This window comes from Galeopterus variegatus, unplaced genomic scaffold (assembly GCF_000696425.1).
Source record: "Galeopterus variegatus unplaced genomic scaffold, G_variegatus-3.0.2 Scaffold5047, whole genome shotgun sequence".
NCBI lineage: Eukaryota > Metazoa > Chordata > Mammalia > Dermoptera > Cynocephalidae > Galeopterus > Galeopterus variegatus.
This window is the reverse complement of record NW_007731158.1, coordinates 83,475-103,614: the sequence shown is the minus strand read 5'-3', so window position 1 is coordinate 103,614 and position 20,140 is coordinate 83,475. Positions and strand designations below refer to the sequence as shown.

At 36.9% G+C, this 20,140-nt stretch overlaps 1 protein-coding gene across 1 annotated transcript in view; it reads right to left on the bottom strand.

The window, feature by feature from the left end:
* The window catches only part of LOC103604245 (calcium-binding protein 39-like), a 32,275-nt gene extending 13,284 nt beyond the window's left edge, over positions 1–18,991 (bottom strand). The window contains exon 1 of the mRNA XM_008588811.1: positions 18,837–18,991. Coding sequence (XP_008587033.1) covers positions 18,837–18,950 — 114 coding nt within the window. The 5' untranslated portion in view covers positions 18,951–18,991. The remainder of the gene's footprint in view (positions 1–18,836) is intronic.
* Between the last annotated feature and the right edge of the window lie 1,149 nt (positions 18,992–20,140).

The window sequence follows — 20,140 nt, the reverse complement described above, 5'->3', positions numbered from 1 at the left end:
TCCTTGTTCTATCGGATCTCGCGCTTGAGATTTATTAACTTTTGGTGGTGTACTTTCTTGATGTTTTGTATTTCTGGTATCTTTTTTTTTGATGTTTATTCATTGTGGCCGGGGGTTTCACAGTCCACAGGTTTGACACTATTGACTAACTAAGCTGTTGCTGTGGTTGCCAATTTGGTATGGCTAACTCCGTGACTGCTCAGTTGGCCTCTAGTGCCTTGTGTGTGTGGTTGCCTTGGGACTTGGGCCTCTCTGGGGAGCCACCTCTCTGGTCAGCTTGGACTCTGCTGGGCTGCTGGATCATGGGGGGGTGGTTACCGCAGGGTGTGTGGCTCTACTAAGCTTCCACCTCCCGTGCAGGACTTCTCCCTGTTCCATGTGCTCTGGTCCAGGCTGCTGCTGGATCATGCAGTGGTGGCCCCACAGGGTGTGTGGTTTCTGCCGAGTCTCCGCCTCCCTTGCCAGACGTCTCCATGCTCTGTGCGCACGGGGCTGGGCTGGGAATGGAGCCGAGTGGCGGCAGTGAAGCCTACCTGCTGGATCACACAGTGGCGGCCCCACCATTGGTAAAGTTTTAATAGTAAAGTATTTCACAAGAAAAGGCAATTGGGCAAGTATTCACTGACTGAAGATGCCATACACACAGGACATAGAAACTTGGCTGCTCTTGTTCAGATGAGACTTGGTTCCCCTCATCGGTGTTCACGTTAGTGACTGTGCCCAGGTCCCCATCTCTGGCCTGCCTGCAATATGTCAATATGTTCTCTGCCTCTCTGACCACATCCTCCTTATCTGCCACCTCCTTGTCTGTTCTCTAGCACTTCCCAAGTAAGCTATTCACACTTATACCTCCTCCAAATGCTGTAACCTCTTTAAACTGCTGAAACCATCACCTGTCGCCTAATCCACTGGCCCCTCAATGGCCATGTTACCTGTCCTGCTAAGACTGCATGTTTCAGTGCTGCCTGTCCTAGTAGCTCAAAGCCTCTTGCTCCCCTATGCAATCTTGAATGTGCTTTACTCAAAACGTTCTCTACTTCAGCTCTCAGAGTTCTAAGTATTGTAGAAAAAGTGACAGAACCTGTGCACATTAGGTTCACTAATGATTCGTGCAGTTCAACTGCCTTCAATCCAGTTCAGAAACATTCCTTTAAACTGGGTTGATTTCCAACCAGTAACACCTAGGAACATAAAACTGCTCCACTTTCCTTAAGAGGCTTTAGTCTTTCATTCTCTAGTCCAGATCTGAACATCTGGCTTCACTCTTTCTATATTAAGACTTTCTAGTTAAAACATTCCCAGTTCCCCCACTCCATCTTGATGATTTCTGTCATCCTTGTCTCAACCCTGGCAACACACTTAGAATCACTTTTAGAAAAGATGCCCAGTCCCCCAAGAAACTTATTAATGACAAAAGGAAAAACAGCAATTTTATAGTAGAAACATCACCCTAACGAAGTGATCAAAGTGACTACCACCAGTGATGAGAGAGACTATTGCTATCATGTTTCTCCTGATATGATGCACTGAAAAGGGCACAAGATCACTTCTGAGGTACTCTTGCCAAAAATCACAGCCTACGTTGAATCGTTAGGAAGCATAAGCCAAATCCAAATCAAGGGACAGTCTACAAAGCAACTAGCCAGTACTTTTCAAAAGTGTGAAGGTCATAAAAGTTAAAGAAAGATCAAGTAACTGTCCCAGATTACGGGAGACTAGGAGATGTTACAACTAAATACAACATGTGATCCTGAATTGGATCTTGGTTCACAAAAGGGACAACGGATGAATAGTGGGACGACTGATGAAATTTGAAAAAGGTCTGTGGATTAGTTGATAGTATTAACTAATTAACTAGTGCTATTTTCCTAATTTTGATCATTGTACTGTAGTTATGTATGATGTTAACATTTGAGGAAGCTGAGTGAAAGGAATTCTTTTTGCAACCATTTTATAAATCTGTCAAGTTCATCCATTCTCTTACCTTCACAGGTAAGGGGCATCCTACTTTAGTTCCAAGGCTGATGGCTCCTTCTGTGTGCTGGAGAAAGGGCCCCTAAACAAGGAGGTGGTTAGCCTTGACTCACGTTCCCCTTGTACAATTTTGCCAGTTGTGTGGCCTCATGGAAACCCCTTAGACCTTACTGGATCATCTGATAACTAAGGGGGCTGGCCCAGATGACCCATGAGATCCATTCCATTTCTCAAATTCCAAATAAAGGTCTTGAATTCTTTTTTGCTCTATCATCTTTCACTCTCTCCCCCTGGACACCTTGGTCTCTGCCAAAACTAACCTGGAAGTCTGAATGCTCACACAACTACTCCCCACCCTCAGAGCCTCTATGGCCCCAAACCCCTCCCTTGCTCCCATGGTTCTCTCCTCCTCTGATGCCTACTGCAGCTGTGACCTTATTGCAGTCACTGGCCTTGTAGTGCTATAAGTTTTCATATATACCCCTCAGGTCCTAACATATTCAATGGCTTTGAAAAGGGCTTACTTATACTTCTTCTAAATACCCTACTCCACTCCCAAGTCGAAGATGGTGATTTTCACATGGTATAACTTCATGCTTTTGTTAACTGACTGAACTTTCTGGGAAGTTTTTGTCAGTTGAACATGGTGTTCCAAGGCACAGATGCTACACTTTTATAGGTCAGTTAGCCTCATACTGTTTCATAAGTACAGGATGCTTTATTAACAGTAGCCAACTATTTATGAAAACATGGTCAAGGAGAGAAACGTGTGAGAGAACAGTCCCTCGCAACAAGCCCACTCACTTGACAGGAAAATGATGTGGCGAGAAGTTCAGATTCTGCTTAAGTTCTTGGTTGTTTTCTTATGGCTTTTAAGAAGTGATTTGTTCTGTGTGGCTCTACCAAGCAGCCATATGTAGTAGGAATTCAGAGACACCTCAGTACAGCAGTCACTGAGGAAAGAGTCTAGGGCTTAGCAGAGCTTCTCAGAATCAAGGCTCTGAGTTGAGAAGTGCAGTCCCTAAGTCCCATGGGGACCAGGCATATTAATCCTAAACTATGACACTTCACTGGATCCTACACACAACCAAACGATAATGACTTCATTTTTAATTATCTTTAAGAAATATTTTTAAATTCAAATATTTAAATTACAGAATCAACTTAAGAAGTAAGCAATATCCCAAAGTTCACATCTAATGCTCGCCTCACTAATAACAATACTAGAATTAAACTTCTTTCTCTCCCAGGGTGAGGAGACAGGTAACTACTTAAAGTTTTTAAGGGTAGTGTCCATAATAATCTCACTAACTAGCACTAAAGCTGTGAGACCTTCCCATTAAAAAATAAAACGAGGTGTGAAAATAAGCAATTATCAAGTCAAACATTGGTACAAATGGCCTATTTCAAGACCTCCAAAAACTCAGAAGCTTTTGTATTAAATCTCTTTCCTTAAGTACGATATTCCCACAGTACACATCACTGTACTATTTTACCATCACTAAAGGCAATCACTCAGATACAGTAATGCAAAAATACAATTTTAGAAGATCTGAGAAGATAGTTCACTTACCCATAGCACTTCCAGACCATGTCCACAAAGTACTCATAGCTGTCACCACCTACTCCTGCTCTGGACCCAATCACTGAGGTTAAGAGATGAAAGGTGACAAGGTGGCTACTCGCAGATGAAGAAGGAACAGGGTTTTATCTGGTAGGATGCAAGCCTGGGGGTGCCCTCCCCCTTATTCTCAGCTTTTAATAGTTACCAGTTAAGACTAGCTTTATTATATAAAGTACACTTAAAGACAAACATAGCAAGAGTAAAATGGTTAAAGTATAGAAATGGCTAATTCAAAAATTAAACACCTTACGAAAAAGATATTCTAGTCAATAATAATAAAAAACAACCTGAAATTATAAAATATATAATTTTTATATCAGAAACAAAGACTTTTAGACACATTGCTGGAGGAAAAACAAATTGGAACAACTTTACTATTGGACAATTTGGCAAAATGTATCAAAAAGATTTAAAAGGTGAAATTCCTCTGACTCACCCATTATGCTTTTAGAAATTTACCCTACGGAAATAGACAAAGTACTTACAGAGATGTAAGTACAAGTAGTGCTATTTACAACAGCAAAGAATTAGAAATAAAAGTTATCCCATTGAACAGGTCAAATCATGATGTACCCATAAAATGGAAGACCATGGCAATCTTTAAAAATAATTGAGGTCTAATGCTGACATGCAAAAATGTTAACATTAAAATAAAAAAACAAACCAGGTATAGAATAGCATGATTCCATACTCATTTTCTTATCTGAGCCAGAGAGAGAGGGAGAGAGAAAGTTCAAATATGAATGAGAATCTATAAGAATATTCCACCATGTTAACAGTAGTCATTTCATGTAGTAGTGAATTGACAATGAGCTTTATTTTTTCTTTATACTCTTTTGTATTTTCTAAACTTTTTGAATGAGCATATATATATTAGAACATATTACTTTGTATAGATGGGTATAAATATAAAAATAAATTTAAACTATCAGGCTTAATGAAGGCAACAGATCTCTCACACACATATACACGCTTCCATACTACCTAAAAAGTGCTTACAAAAGACAAAGAGGGAGAAGTCATAAATTTGTGCCCCTCCATTCCCCCCAATGATTTAAAATAAATGAACAGGACTTTGGCAAACAGATGCTGAAGTAAGGAAGAAAAAAATCCAATGACTCCAATGTTTTGAGTCAGGGACAAAAAAGCAACATTTCTTAAAGGTGTCAGGGAAAGAGAGACCAGTTCTGAGACGGAGAAAATCAATTTCGAGTTGAACATGTTTGAAGTGGTGCTGCAGTATGGAATCATAGCATCTTAACCACTGACAACCTACTTTCCATTCCTGCCTGCTGCCATTTTTCGAAATAAAAATCTTACGTAGAATCCCAATATACAAGTTAGGATAAAGAAGTACTAAAAAAGTGGATGAAGGGAGGAAGAGCACCTGAAACCATGACCTACTTCCATCTCCAGAGTACCCTTTGCACTATGTGGAACATAAAGTCTAAAATCAACATAAACACATACACACAAAAGACCAATTCTTTTTGCCACCTGCCCTAATTTCTAACCAAAATAAGAATCCCTGCTATAATCTTTCTCATCAGAAATATATATCAAGTTTTTCTAGATAAGCAGGTGGCAAGCTTTCTGCAAGTCATATGGTTTCTGCCATAACAATTCAGGTCTGCCACTGCAGCAGGAAAGCAGCCATAGACCACATGCAAATGAATGGGCATGGCTGTGTCCTAACATAATTTTATTTCATTTTTTAATTGTTTTGGTGGCTAGCCAATAGGGGATCTGAACCCTTGACCTTGGTGTTAGTAGCACCACGCTCTAACCAAGTGAGCTAACCAGCCAGCCCCCAACATAACTTTATTTAGAAAACCAGGTAGTCGGCCAACCTGAGCTGAAGCTTGTTGACTCATGCTCTGGAAAATATTCAGTGGGTAGAAGATGGGCAAAGGGTATGTGAATCTGGAGTTGACTACCAAAAACCATTAAATCCTCTAGTCTCTTCTGGAAATCTAGCTTCATATCTTTCTTCTCCTCTTTACCCCTAATCTTTCCTTGTCACCGGAATTCCCTTACCAAGTTCATATTCTGCCTTTATGTCTATCTCCCCAAACACACATTCACTTTCACCATTCTCTGACTCTGAAACCTCGCTCATGGGAATGTAGGACGGTACAGCAGGTCTGGAAAAAAGGTTTGGCAGTTTTTAATAAAACTAAATATGCATTTAGCATATGACAAGGAATTGTACTCTTGGGCATTTATCCCACAGGAATGAAAATATATGTTCACAAAAAACCTGTATGGAAATATTCATAGCAGCTTTATTTATAATAGCCCAAAACTGGGAACAGCCCAGATGTCCTTCAGCAAGTCAACGGTTAAACACACAGTGTTACATCCATCCTGCAGAATACTACACAGCAATCAAAAGCAATGAACTGTTGATACTCACACTACTAGCATGGATCTCCTAGCAATTATGCTGAGTGGAAAAAAAGCCAATCTCAAAAGGTCACATACTGTATAATTCTATGTACATAACATTCTTAATAATCACATGGCTGCACATGTGATAAAATTGCATAGAGCTATACACACACCCACACAAATTGTAAAACTGGTGAAATCTCAATAAGGCCCATGGATTGTACCAATGACAATCTTCTGGTTTTAATACTTATATAGCTATGTGACATGTTACCACTGGGGGGAAAGTAGGTGAAAGGTAAGGGGGATGATCTCCCTGAACTCATTTTTGTAACTTCATGTGTATTAATAATTTCAAAATAAATATTTAAAACAAAGCAAAACAACAACAACAACAATGGACGTCTTTAGTTCCCTCAATATACCCTCAGACTGTACACAGGCCCCTGCCATCTGCCAGAGCTTACATCTCTAGCCTTACCTCCCACCGTTCCCCTCCAGCTCCACATCTACAAAGCCACAATGAACTTGTCACTATTTTTTGAACATGTTATAGTTTAGGCTATTTCACATTCTGTTCCCTCTCTCTTTTTGCCTGCTAAACACCTTGAAAACTAGCTCAAATGTCACTTCAAGCCTAAGCCATCTCTGACAGAGGTAGTAACTGCTTTATCCTCTTGGTTCCCTCAAGTTTCTCTATATTATATTGTTTACATGCCTATTTCCTCTACTAGATTATAAACTCAAGATTTGATCCATATACCTACCTGCCCACACAAAGAGCACTAAAATGTCTGTGGATTCAACAAAGTTCGGAATCTACTCAAGAGAAGACAACAGAGGTAATGACAGTAGATGACAGCAATTCTGCCCTGCCAGTGACTGTGCACATGAAATTTGGCATAGGGAAAATGTAACTCCAATGGGAATCATTGTTCATAAAGTCATCTTTTTTAGAAACAATTTAGAAATGACTAAGTTTTCACCATTAGTTTACATACTCAAATTTATTATAATTTACATATATCTAGTCATTATTGAGAAATGCCTCAAAGAGCTCAGATTTACCGGGGGTGGGGAGGTTTAAGTCATTTATTATTTTGTCTTACATTTTTCTTTTTTTGAGTTTCTTTACAGCCACCCTTTAGCAAAAGAATTATTTTAAACAAGAGTCCTCTAAATATATACCAATCTCTATTTGCTGCCTTAAATATCAATTCATTCTCAAAAAGGGATTAATGACCTTGCTGAAGAAATAAAGTTCTCAAAAGACAAAGATGTGCAATAAAATCTAAAAGTAAACTGACAAATACTGCTGGTACTAAATATTTGATAATGAAAACATTTCTATTATTACATTAATTCCTGTGATAAATGCTCCCCCCGCCCCCCAACCTCTTTACTAAAGAAAATATCTGAGTATTCTAAACTGAAAGAGCATGGACTAAGAAAAACCTATTAATAACCCTCTGGTGTCAAAGATTACTGTCAACAAGTTTAGTAACCATGAGTCACTATTAAATGGCCATGCTCTGAAAAGGCTACTCCCTTCCCCCATCTTAAACATGCCAGCAAACTTACTCCTCGCATGCAATAAGTGAATATAGCTATTCAACCCTGTGAACACATGCATTCATGGTGATGAAAGGAAACAAGTATACAATGAGCAAGGCAGCATATCTTCTTTATATAGCATGCAGCAGGCAAAGAGTGTGTAAAAAGTCATTACATACACCACATCTATTTGACTGTTAATAGTGAAAGAATAAGTCCTGTCCCACTCCCCCAAGTTACCTAAAAATAAGGATGGTAAGATAAACCATTTTTTTAAAGGTGTAAAAAAATTAGTTTTGTACAAATTCTTTAAAAAGTTGTGGCATAGTTCCTAAGGGGCTAATCTATTTGTACCATACATAATTCTTAAAAATGTCAAGTGTGTACCACATAAAACAAGTTAAAATACCAACACATTACAAACAAAGGAATAAACATTCAAACATTATATTTATCATTTTGTCTAAGAGATCACAAGAAATGAATGGGAAAATACCCGTGGATACGATGAATAAAGTAGTAACAGACATAATTTCACCGTGGGTTTGGCAGAGGTAGTTGTGAATTCCATCTCCAACTCTAATAAAATGGGTTACCTAGGAAACAACAGCTTTCTTCATCTGGATCATGAAAATAACAACAGCAAACTATTCTACCTCAACATAAGATGGAGGCTTCTCTTCAAAAGCACCTTGCAAAGTATGGTGGTATATCAATGTAAGGATGTGTCAACAGTGCAAATCTTGAATTCCTACTACAACATTTAAACTAAGTGGTCACCTAGCCCATACCAATACATCTCCAGAGAAACTTGCTATCTCCCAAAGAAGACAACTTCCACCTATTATTTTTCCTAGTATCAAGACAAAATTGGACTGTCTTACTTCCACAGGTCTGAATTCTATCTCCTGCCACCATCTGAAACAGGTCTAACCCTTTCCTCACATTAGATGGTCTCCTAAAAAATTTTACTAAAAGCTATAGTGATTCCCCCCATCCTACAAAGTTATTGTGCTCAATCTTATTCTTTCTATGCCACACCTCACGTCTCTAAGTCATTCAACTGTTCCTCATGCCAGAATTTTGAATTTCTATGCCAACTTGGCCACTCCTCTTTTAACACTCCAGTTTCTCCACAACCTCACATGTAGACTTGCCCACACAGAACAGATTATTGTTTTGACTTTAAATAGTATATTTCTGTTATTGCAACTTGGCCTTCCAATAGCCTTTCTGGATGCTATATTACATTATCTATTCTTAGGGCACACATATGTGGTTTCTAAGCCACATCTGTCCCAGTTGGAAGATGGAGATTATTGTTTTGACTTTAAATAGTATATTTCTGTTATTGCAACTTGGCCTTCCAATAGCCTATCTGGATGCTATATTACATTATCTATTCTTAGGGCACACATATGTGGTTTCTAAGCCACATCTGTCCCAGTTGGAAGATGGACAGTCTTTTCTTATTGAGTTATAATTGACACACAAACTACCCATATTTAAAGTGTACAATTTGTTAAGTTTTGAATTATGTACATACCCATGAAGCCATTAAGATAGTGAACATATCCATTACCACCCAAAAGTTCCTTATGCCCCTTTGCAGTCCCTTCCCTCTACCTCTCCCACCATACCCCCACATGTCCCCACCAAACTCAAAGCAACCACTGATTTGCTTTCTGTAGGTATGGATTAGTTTTGTTTTCTAGAGTTTTGTATAAACAGAATCACACATTATGTACTCTTTACAGTCTGGCTTTTTTCACTCAACATAATTATTTTGAGATTTGTCCATGTTATATATTGCAATAGTTCATTCTTTTTTATTGCTGAGTAGTATTCCATTACATGGATGTAAGACAATTGGTTTATCCATGCACGTGGGCTATTTCCTGCTTTGGGCTATTACAAAGTTATTATGAACATTTATATGCAAGTCTGTGTGAACAATATATTTCTTGTCCTCTTGGGTAAATACTTGGGAGTGGAATGGTTATATCACATGGTTGGTTTAAGTTTAGCTTTATAAGAAACTGACAAAATGTTTTCCAAAACAGTTGTACCACCTTATATTCATTCCTACCAGCAGTTCAGTTGCTCAGCATCCTTGCTAACATTTGGTATAGTCAGTGTTTTCAATTTTAGCCATTCTAACAGCTATGGAGTAGTATCTCATTATGGTTTTATTCTGCAATTCTCTAATGATAATGAATAATATCTTTTCAACTGCTTTCATAGAAAATATACAGATCTGCCATCTGTATATATCCTTTGGTGAAGTGTATATTCAAATTTCTCGCCCAATTTTTAGTGGGTTCTTTGTTTTCTTATTGTTAAGTTTTAAGAGTTCTTCATATATTCTGGATGCAATCTTTTATCAGGAATATGCTTTGCAAAGATTTTCTTCCAGTCTATGGCTTGTCTTTTCATTTTTTAAATGGTGTCTTTTGAAGAACAGAAGGTTTTAATTTTGATAAATTCCAATTTATCAGTTTTTTTATGGACTGTGCTTTTGGTATCTATCCCAAGGTCATAAAGATTTTCTCCTGTTTTCTTCTAGAAATTTTATGATTTTAGGTTTTACATTTAGCTATATGATTCATTTTGAGTTAATTTTTATATACGGCATGAGGTCTGTTTTTTTAAACCACATCTGACTATTGAACAGTTTCAGCACCAATTGTTGAAAGAACTATCCTCTCCCTGCAGACCTGCATTTGTGCCTTTGTCAAAAATTAATTTTCCATACATATGTAATTTACTTATGGACCCCCTAATTTGCTGCACTGATCTATTTGTCTATCTTTACACTGATACCACACTGTTTTAATTACTATAACTTTATAATTCATGAAATCAGACAGTGTGAGCCCTCCAACTTTTTGTTCAGAGTTATTTTGATTATTCTAGGACTTTTGCATTTCCATATGAATTTTAGAACCAGCTGTTCTACTTAAAAAGCCTGCTGGAGCTGCATTGAATCTATAGATGAATTTGTAAAGAACTGATATTTTGACAATATTGAGTCTTCTAACTCATGACCAATGTGTATCTCCACTTATTTAGGTCTTTAATTTCTCTTAGCAATATTTTGTAGTTTTCAGTGTACAGTCTTTTGCTTCCTTTGTCAGATTTATCCCTAAGTAATTTTGATATTTTGACAATATTGAGTCTTCTAACTCATGACCAATGTGTATCTCCACTTATTTAGGCCTTTAATTTCTCTTAGCAATATTTTGTAGTTTTCAGTGTACAGTCTTTTGCTTCCTTTGTCAGATTTATCCCTAAGTAATTCGTATTTTTTAATGCTATTCTGAAGTAGTATTTTCAAATACTGATTTTGTTCATTGCTACTGTATAGAAATACAGTTGATTTTTGTATATGGACCTTGTAACCTGTGACCTTGCTAAACTCACTAGTTCTACTAGTTTTTTTGTAGATTCCTTCAGCTTTTCTATGTAGATGATCATGCTGTCTACAAAAAAAAAGTTTTTACTTCTTTCTTTCCAATCTGGATGGCTTTAATTTCTTTTTCTCACTTGACTGCACAGGCTTCAAGTACAAAGTTGAATAGAAGTGGTGAAAATGAACATCCCTATCTTATACTTGATCTTAGAGATAAAATGATTCAGCCTCTTCCGTACATATAATGCTAGCTGTCAGGTTTCAGTAGATGTCCTTTATCAGGTTGAAAAGTACCCTTCCAGTCCAAGTTTGCAGATATATATATTTTTTTTAAATCAGGAATGGATACTGGGTGTTTTTTTTTTTTCTTTCTGTTTTTTATATATTGACATGTAGTTTATCAATATGGTGAATTATATTAATTGACTTTTGAATGTTAAAGTAGTCCTGCATTCTAGGAATAAATCCCACTTGGTCATGATGCATTATCCTATAGTTAGATTCAATTTGTTAAAATCTAGTTTAGAATTTTTACAGTTATGTTTGTGAGGAAAATCAATAGGAATAAATCCCACTTGGTCATGATGCATTATCCTATAGTTAGATTCAATTTGTTAAAATTTAGTTTAGAATTTTTACAGTTATGTTTGTGAGGAATATCAGTTTGTAGTTTTCTTCTTTTATAATGCCTTTGTCTGATTTTGTATCAGAATAACACTGACCTCATAGAATGAGTTAAGAACTATTCTTTTTTCTTGAATTTTCTGGAATAGTTAGCATAGAAATTGTATTATGTTTTCCTTAAACCTTTGGTAGAAATCTCCAGTGAAGCCATATGGGCCTAGAGTTTTCCTTACGGGAAGGTTAACTAAATTTTCAACTAGTTTTATATAGCAATTCAGATTACCTATTTTTTTCTTAAGTAAACTTGGGCAATTTTTGTCTTACAAAGAATTTGTCCATTTCATCTAAGTTGTCAGATTTATTGACATAAATATTGTTGCTCATAATATTCCCTACTACCCTTTTAATATTTGTATGATCTGTGTTGATATCAAATGTCTCATTCCAGGTATTGGTAATTTGTGTCTTCTCTCTTTCTCCTTATCAGTCTTAGCTACTATTTATCAATTTTATTGATCTTTTAATTTTCTCTTGTTTTTTATTTAACTGATTTCTGCTTTGATAGTTATTTCCTTTATCCTTCTTACTTTTTAAAAAATTTGCTCTTCTTTTTCTAGTTTCTATGGGGAAGTTTGGACCTTCCTTCTTTTCTAATATAGACATTTAATGCTCTAAATTTCCCTGAGTAATGCTTTAGCAGCATCCCACTAACTCTAAAATGCTGTGTTTTCATTCTTATTCCGTTCAAACTATTTTCTTACATCTTCTTTGATCCACGAGTTATTTAGAAGTATGACATTTAGTTTCTAAATATTTTTGAATTTTCCAAGGCTCTTTCTGTTACAGCTTTCTAATTTAATTCAATTGCAGTCATGAAGCATACACTGTAAAACTTTATCCCTTAAACTGTACTGAGACTTCTTTTTATGGCCTAGAATATGCTCTACCTTGGTAAACATTCCATGCACACTTCAAAAGACCATGTAGGTGTGTTCTGCTGTTGTTGAGTGGAGTGTTCTATAAATGTCAATCAGGTCAATTTGGCTGATAGTATCATTCTGGTCTCCTATAAAATCTTGCTGATTTTCTGCCTACTTTTCTATCAATTATTGAGAGTGGTATACTGAAATCTTTAATATAACTGTAGATGTGACTATTTTTCTTCTTGCAGGTCTATCAGTTTTTGTTTGCTTTATTTTGTTTTGTTATTTGTGTGTTTGCGGGGGGGCAGCTGGCTCATATGTATTTTGCTTTATTTTGAAGTTCTGTTATTAGGTGCATAAATGTTTACAATTGTTATGTCCACTGGAATAACTGACCCCTACTTTATCATGAAATGACTTTATCACTGGTAACATTCTTTTCTCTAAATCCTATTTTGTCTGCTATTAATAGAGCCACTCCAACTTTCTTTTGATGAGTGTTAACAAAGTATATCTTTGCCCATCCTTTTACCCTATTTGACTCATTGCCTATAAAGTATGTTTCTTATAGGCAGGCACATTGTTGTGGCTTTTTCATCCAATCTGATAATCTTTGCCTTTTAAGTGGGGTATTCAGACCATTTATATTTAATGTGATTATTGATATTTTAGTCTATCATCTTATTTGTTTTCTACTTGTCCCATCTGTTATCTAATCCCCTTTTCCTCTTGTTCTGCCTTATTTTAGATTAATGAAACATTTTTAATGATTCTATTTTATTTTCTCTGTTGTCATCTAGTCTGTTTTTTTAGATTGAGTACAGAGTCATACTTCTGTCCATATTGCATTTTATCAGTTAAAATTATATACTCCTTCCAACCCCTGCTCCACTACCCCCAGCTAATTGACCCTTCTTTGGTGACTGATTCAGTCACCCATAGAATTTGCTATCCTTCCCCAATTTTTGTTATTATGTAAGTTCTCTATCTTGCAGTAGATCACTGGAGCCCTGCCAACAAGCTCACAGTGATTCAGTCATCAGATCCATTAGGCAAACTTATTCATCTAGTCATGGAAAATGTCCTCTAATCACCCTTAAGTACAGGGGAAGATAATGAGAGCTGTTTGGATGATATGGATGATACCAGTACCACCAGGATAGATGACCTCTTGAGAAAGGTCACTAATCTTACTGTGGTAATACAAAAAGGAAATATAATACTTTGCCACTGTCACAGCATCCAGAGAAGATACCCAGCTATGTTACCCTGTCCTTAGTCACAAATTCAGTATACAAATTATTACAATATTCTTAGCAATATCTGTTCTAATTCACCTAACATTAAGAGTTCAGAAGAAAACAAGGGGACAATGTTTCATGTTAACACCACTTTTGATTCCATTTTCAACAAATACAAATATTTATTGAGCTCTGTCTTTAGAAGGTTTATATTCTAAGAGGGGAAAGAAAGAGTAAAACATTGTTAAGTATATTACATGAGAAAATAGAGCAAAATAAGGGGGAATAGGAATGCCATAGGGCAGGATTGCATTTTAAATGGGGGATTGGGTAAAAAGTGGCATTTGAGGAAAAACTTGAAAAAGATAGGGAGTGAGCCAAATAGAGAGCGAGGGAAAAAACATTATAGGTAAAGGGAATAGCCAAATACAAAAAACCGTAGACAGGAGTGTGACTGGAGGGCACAAAGAAAGGACACCAATGTGGAGAAGAGTATTAGAAGAGACCACTGAGGGTCATGGGCCTGGCTGTCCAGGACAGGGTTCAGCATTTATTTTTCTGTAAAGGGGCAGATAGTAAGTCTTTTAGGCTTTGCAGACCACATAAGTTCTCTGTTGCACATACTTCTTTGCATTTTAAACCAACCCTTTAAAAATGTACAAACCATTCTTAGCTCATGAGCCTTACAAAAAAGGGATAAGCAAGATTTGCCTGCAAAACTTACGTTAGGCATAAGTTCTCTGTTGCACATACTTCTTTGCATTTTAAACCAACCCTTTAAAAATGTACAAATCATTCTTAGCTCATGAGCCTTACAAAAAAGGGATAAGCAAGATTTGCCTGCAAAACTTACGTTAGGCCCCTGTAGTAACTTTGACTTTTACTCTAAGGGAAATATTATTTTACTCATGTTTTGAAAGAATCACTATGGTTGTAGAGAGGCAAGGGAGACCAGTTAGGAGGATACTGCAGTCATCCAGTGCAAGGATAATGATAGCTCAGACTAGGTTGGTAACAAGGAAAATGAAGAGAAGTGGTTAGATTATGAATTCTTAACTTTTTTCCAGATAAAGTGGATAGATTTGGGGAGTGAGAAAGCAGTCATAGATGATTCTCAATACTTATGTATGAAAAACTAGGAGGGTAGAGTTCTGTTAACTGTGATTGTAAAGACTGTGAGTGGAATAGGTTTGAAACATGAGTTCTGCTTTAAAATAGAGAATTTATATTTGTCAAGTTCCTAAAAGATCCTCCTGTAATCTGAATGTAATTGCTTTAAGCTTAAAAATTAAATTGGGAAGAAATGGCATCTTAATTATATTCCATCTTTCCATCTAATAACACAGACCAAGTATTCTTTTGTGCCTCTGAATAAAGTTCTGTAATTTTTTTCATATAGTTTCAGCATACTTACTGATAAAAGTATTCCCAGATATCTTTAACTTTAGTTGCTATATTAAATGATATTTTTTTCTTTTTTTTAAAAAAGTACATTTTCTAAATAGTTATAGTTGGCATTTAGGGAAGATATGAACATTCTACTCATTTAGCTGCCCTAATAAATTCTCATTTTCCCGTTGATTCTCTTGTGTTTTATAAACATTTATGAATATCTCAACACTGTAATTTTCTCTATTTGCAATAGCTGGTGGTTTTTTTTGTTTTTTAAATTTCAAAACCATTTCTTTCTGCACTGGCTAGAATTTATAGAACAATGCTAAATAACAGAGCATAGCAAGCACCCTGCTTTTACGGAACTGCTGTCGAGTTGTATGATATCAAAGTTGTTTTTCATGGTTTTTGATTTACTGATTAGATTTTCATCTTTCCATTGTTTTCAGGTCTCAGTTCCCTCTTCATCACCATTTACATTAGTTGCTACTTCCTTCTGAAACTTGATAAAATGAACTGGAAATTTCAGAGGTTTTCCCTCCTAGTCTTAATCTATTTCAGAATAAGTAATTTGCATCGACTGTTTTTCAGAGTTGACCCCTTCCTTTGAACTGAAATTTATTTTTCATAAATTCAACTGTTTTGTTTGCTTTGTTTACCCTGTTCTTGCTTAATGTTGGTTTTAGAGCAGGAGTTCTCAGCTTCAGCATTATTGACATTTTTTGGTCAGATAATTCTTCATTGTGAGGGGCTATTTCACGTTTACCATCATCTCCAAGCTGTACTAGCTAGCTGTTATTAGCAGCCCATCCCTAGTGTTATGACCAAAAATGTCTCCTGACATTCCAAGTGTCCCCTTACAGGGCAAAAATGCCATTGGATGAAAAATCACTGGATTTAGTCAAGCAGATGATATGGATTCCATTAGAGATTACATTTGCCTTCTATCACTTTAGGACTTATCTCCAATGCCACCTTCACGATGAGACTTACCCTATATAACCCATCTAAATTAGGAAGGACATTCCCCCTACCTGCAACCACCCACCCACTTTCCACTAATTTCACAGTACATTTCAAAGTGTGGACTTTTGGGGTCCCTGAGACCATTTCAAGGGGTGTGTGAGGCTAAATCTGTTTTTATATCAATACTAAGACATTATTTGCCTTTTTCCTACTGTATTGCTATTTGTACTGATGGTGCTGACATTTTGGCACAAATCAGGCAGTGACGCCAAACTGTACTAGCAGTCATTGTAGTCTTCATCACCATACACTTGGTTAAAAAAAAGAAAGAAAGAAAGAAGGCCAGTTTCACTTAAGAAGGCCTATGAGGAAGCGGTAAAAAATTAATTTTATTAAATCTTGATCTTTGAGTTCACATGTATATTTTGAACATTTGGTGTGACAAATGTTAAATTGTATATATGTATAAAGTGTCTTTGGTTCCTTATAGAATATAACTGGTTGTTTTAAAGAAAAGGCACTTATATAATTGTTTAAGTTACGAGACTTACTATGGAACCTCATTTTTACTTGGGAGAGAAAGTGATGAATTATTAAGACTTGGACATTTGGCAGACATTTTCTCAAAAATGAATAAAGTGAACCTGTCCTTTCAAGGAAAACAAAAGTATTTGCTGCCAAATTTAAATTCTGAAATTTGGAAACTTGAATAATCATGAATAAGCTTGACCACCTTGAACAATGATTACAACATTCTATCTAAGAAGTAAAGAAAGCATCAAATATTTCTGAGGATTTCAAAGCAAAAATAAATAAGATAAAAAGACAAAAATTTTTAAATCCCTCCCTACCCCTCCATGGGTCCTAGAGACAAATCCTTATCCTTAGCTACTTGAAAATTGTAGCTCCTTAGAATAACAATTTCCCTGAAAGCCATTTGACAGTAGAAAGCTTACTATATAGAATATAGTATGCTACCTTTTGTGTATAAAAAGAAAAAATATATTCATATCTCTTTTATCTGCATAAAGAAACACAAGAAAGTAATAAAGTGGTTATCTATCACATGGGAAAGAGAATGGAATAGAGTAATATTTCTCAATGTTTACTTTCTGATTTCTGAACTATGAGATGGTATTGCATTTAATTTATACCTAAGGCAAAATTCTTTTTAATTACAAAGATTTTTTAAAGTTTTATTATATTACTAAATTTTATCTACATCTCTTAGTACAGGTGTGATAGAAACTGCCTAGAATTTCCATGGAAGATCTAAAGTAAAGTCGAATTATAGAAAATTTTACAAATTGCAGACTGCATCTAATGAAAGAAAAATATACTAATTCAATAGCCTGTAATTACACATCTTAATCCCATGAGCATGCACTTCTCTTCTTTGTCAGAATACTAGTAAACTACAGGTCTTAGACTTAAAAAGATGGTAGTAGTTAAGCATTCTAACCTTCATCTCAAGACAGAAAACAACCTCCTAAATAAAAAGATAGTATGGAAGATTTCACTCCAATCAAACACTCATTCAATAAACAGCAGGCATCCATCCCATGGGAGTCAGGTACTGTAGAGGGTACAGAGCACAGGTAGGCCAGAAATGACACACTGGTCAAAGAGCTAACGAGTCTAAGTAAAGGAGACAAAAGTGCAACACAAACAAAATCAGGTTGAAGATGGCGGCAGTTCTGATGTTTCCAAGACAGATGCCCAAATGGTGGAGATTCATTTCAGGGGGGAGGGTTGGGACAAAAGAGGGAGTCTTCTGGGAAGCCATCTAGTAAAAAGTAATGTTTCGGGGTAGTTTTGAAAGATAAATGGGAGCTCTGGTAGAAATGAGGTGAAGGGGAACAACATTTCAGGCAGAAGGAACGAAACAAAGGCATTAAAAACAATATTATTTGATTATTTGACTTAGTTGAGATTGCTAGAGCCTACAGAATAAGGGAGAGGGGTTACAATTCACCTAGAGAAGCAGAGACCAGATCACAAAGGGTCTTGTGTGCTATGAGAAGAGTCTGCACTAAAGATTTAAAACAGAAGTTGTTTTAGAAAGTGCAGTAAGAAAGCTACTTCTAAGGTCCATAAGAAAGATAAGGATCTTCTTCAAGAAGGAATGGAAGTCAGAATCGATTCATAAACACTTTAGGAAGTAGAAGACACAATATTTAGTGAAAAATGATGTTTTAGGGAAGAGCAAGCAAGACGAGATTGGGAAGAAAGTCAGGTTTTGGACTGTGGTGCCTGGGTAGGTGGAAATACTTGGCATGGATACAGAGAACATAGAAGGAAAACCCGGAGAGAGATCCCAGGAAGACTGCTGGTGGAAACGCTGATTTTAAGAATCAGATAAAATCTGTGGTGCCTGGGTAGGTGGAAATACTTGGCATGGATACAGAGAACATAGAAGGAAAACCCAGAGAGAGATCCCAGGAAGACTGCTGGTGGAAACGCTGATTTTAAGAATCAGATAAAATACTACAAGAATGAAATAAATACAATTAAAATAAACTTAAAAAACTGGGAAAAAAGTTATAAAGATGTTAGATGGAAGTATAGGAGAAAACTTGTGTTTCAGAAGCAGCAAATGCTGCTTTAGGACTATATTTTATAAACCCCCAAAAAACCCAAATTGGAATTGCTGATTTTTAAAAATTACCTCATAACTTGTCTTACCTTTGCTCTTAATTAAAAGATTTGAAATATATATAAAGCCAGATACATACCTTCTCTGCTTTTTTGTCAGAAATGTCTTGCTTTTCCAGAACGGACATGCTCTCCTTCAAGTTCTTCACAATGTCTGCTGGAGATTTGTGGGACTTCCCAAATGGGAACGGCATGACGGCAGCAACAGAGGCCTCCGCTGCACTCCGTCTGCTTCACCTGGAATACAGCACAGGGCTCACGTGAGAAAAAGTGGCACAGACAGAGGACATACTTTCTAAATCTTAATACTGGAAAAAAAACAGTACGTGAGAAAGTCATTTTGTATGACTTTCAGAATCAGTAGGAACTGGGAAACACATCTATGTATGCAAGAAATGATAATACAGAGAAGTCTTAGAATTATAGAACACTCCGTACCTCTCAAAACACTTTTTTTCTTTTCAAATCATCTGTTCTCCTAACCACCCATCTGAGGAGGAACATGCTGCTGATGTAGGTAGCAGCAACTACCACTCACAGGGCAATGACTTCTGCCAGCTGATGCTAATGCTAAGCACTTTAATTCACCATCTCATGGAATTCTTTCAAACAATCACCTGAGGGACATTACTGCTCTCATTTACTGGTGAAATTTAGCAAGGCTGAGAATCGGACTCAAGATATTATGTAGTAAAACAAGCTCAGGTCTGTCTTGATCCAAAGTATCCTTAACCACCACAATATACCTCCAATTAATAGGTATCTCTATTTTAGTTGAGGAAATTGAGGCAAAAAGTTAGGCAAGGAGCTTGGCCAAACAGCATGAGCAACAGGCCTACTATCTAGCTCTCTCCAGATGTTCTTTTCCCAGTGTTCATGCTGCTCCTCCTAAGCCAACCAGCAGGCTGCACCAAACACAGCATACGCTTCCTTGGCACACTTATCCTCCTGGTTCAGTCAGTCACAGGGTCGTATGGCTGGAGAGAACCTTGGATGGCACCTTAGACAACTCTCCCATCAGATCTTCAAATCCCTTATGTGACAGTTTTGACACATACTCTTTCTGTCTGGGTGTTGGAAAAATAATTTAATCAGGCCCCCCTTGCCTTAGGCGCGGTTGGGGGTGGTGTGGTACATTCTTTGTAAATAAGTTGTGTGTGGATGGAGTTAGTGCGCATGGGCAGTGTTGCCACCTGGCTGGCATCTACTGCCTTGGGTGTCCGCCATGCTGGTGTGTGAGGGGTCTGGGGACCCAGCCTGGCGTGTGAAGGGTTTGTGACCCAGTCTGTGAACAGGCTTGAGAGGTCTGTGAGCTCCGGACCCAGCCCTAGCTCAACAATTGGCCCAGTTGGCAGGATTACGGGCAGGTAAAAAAGCCTGATGC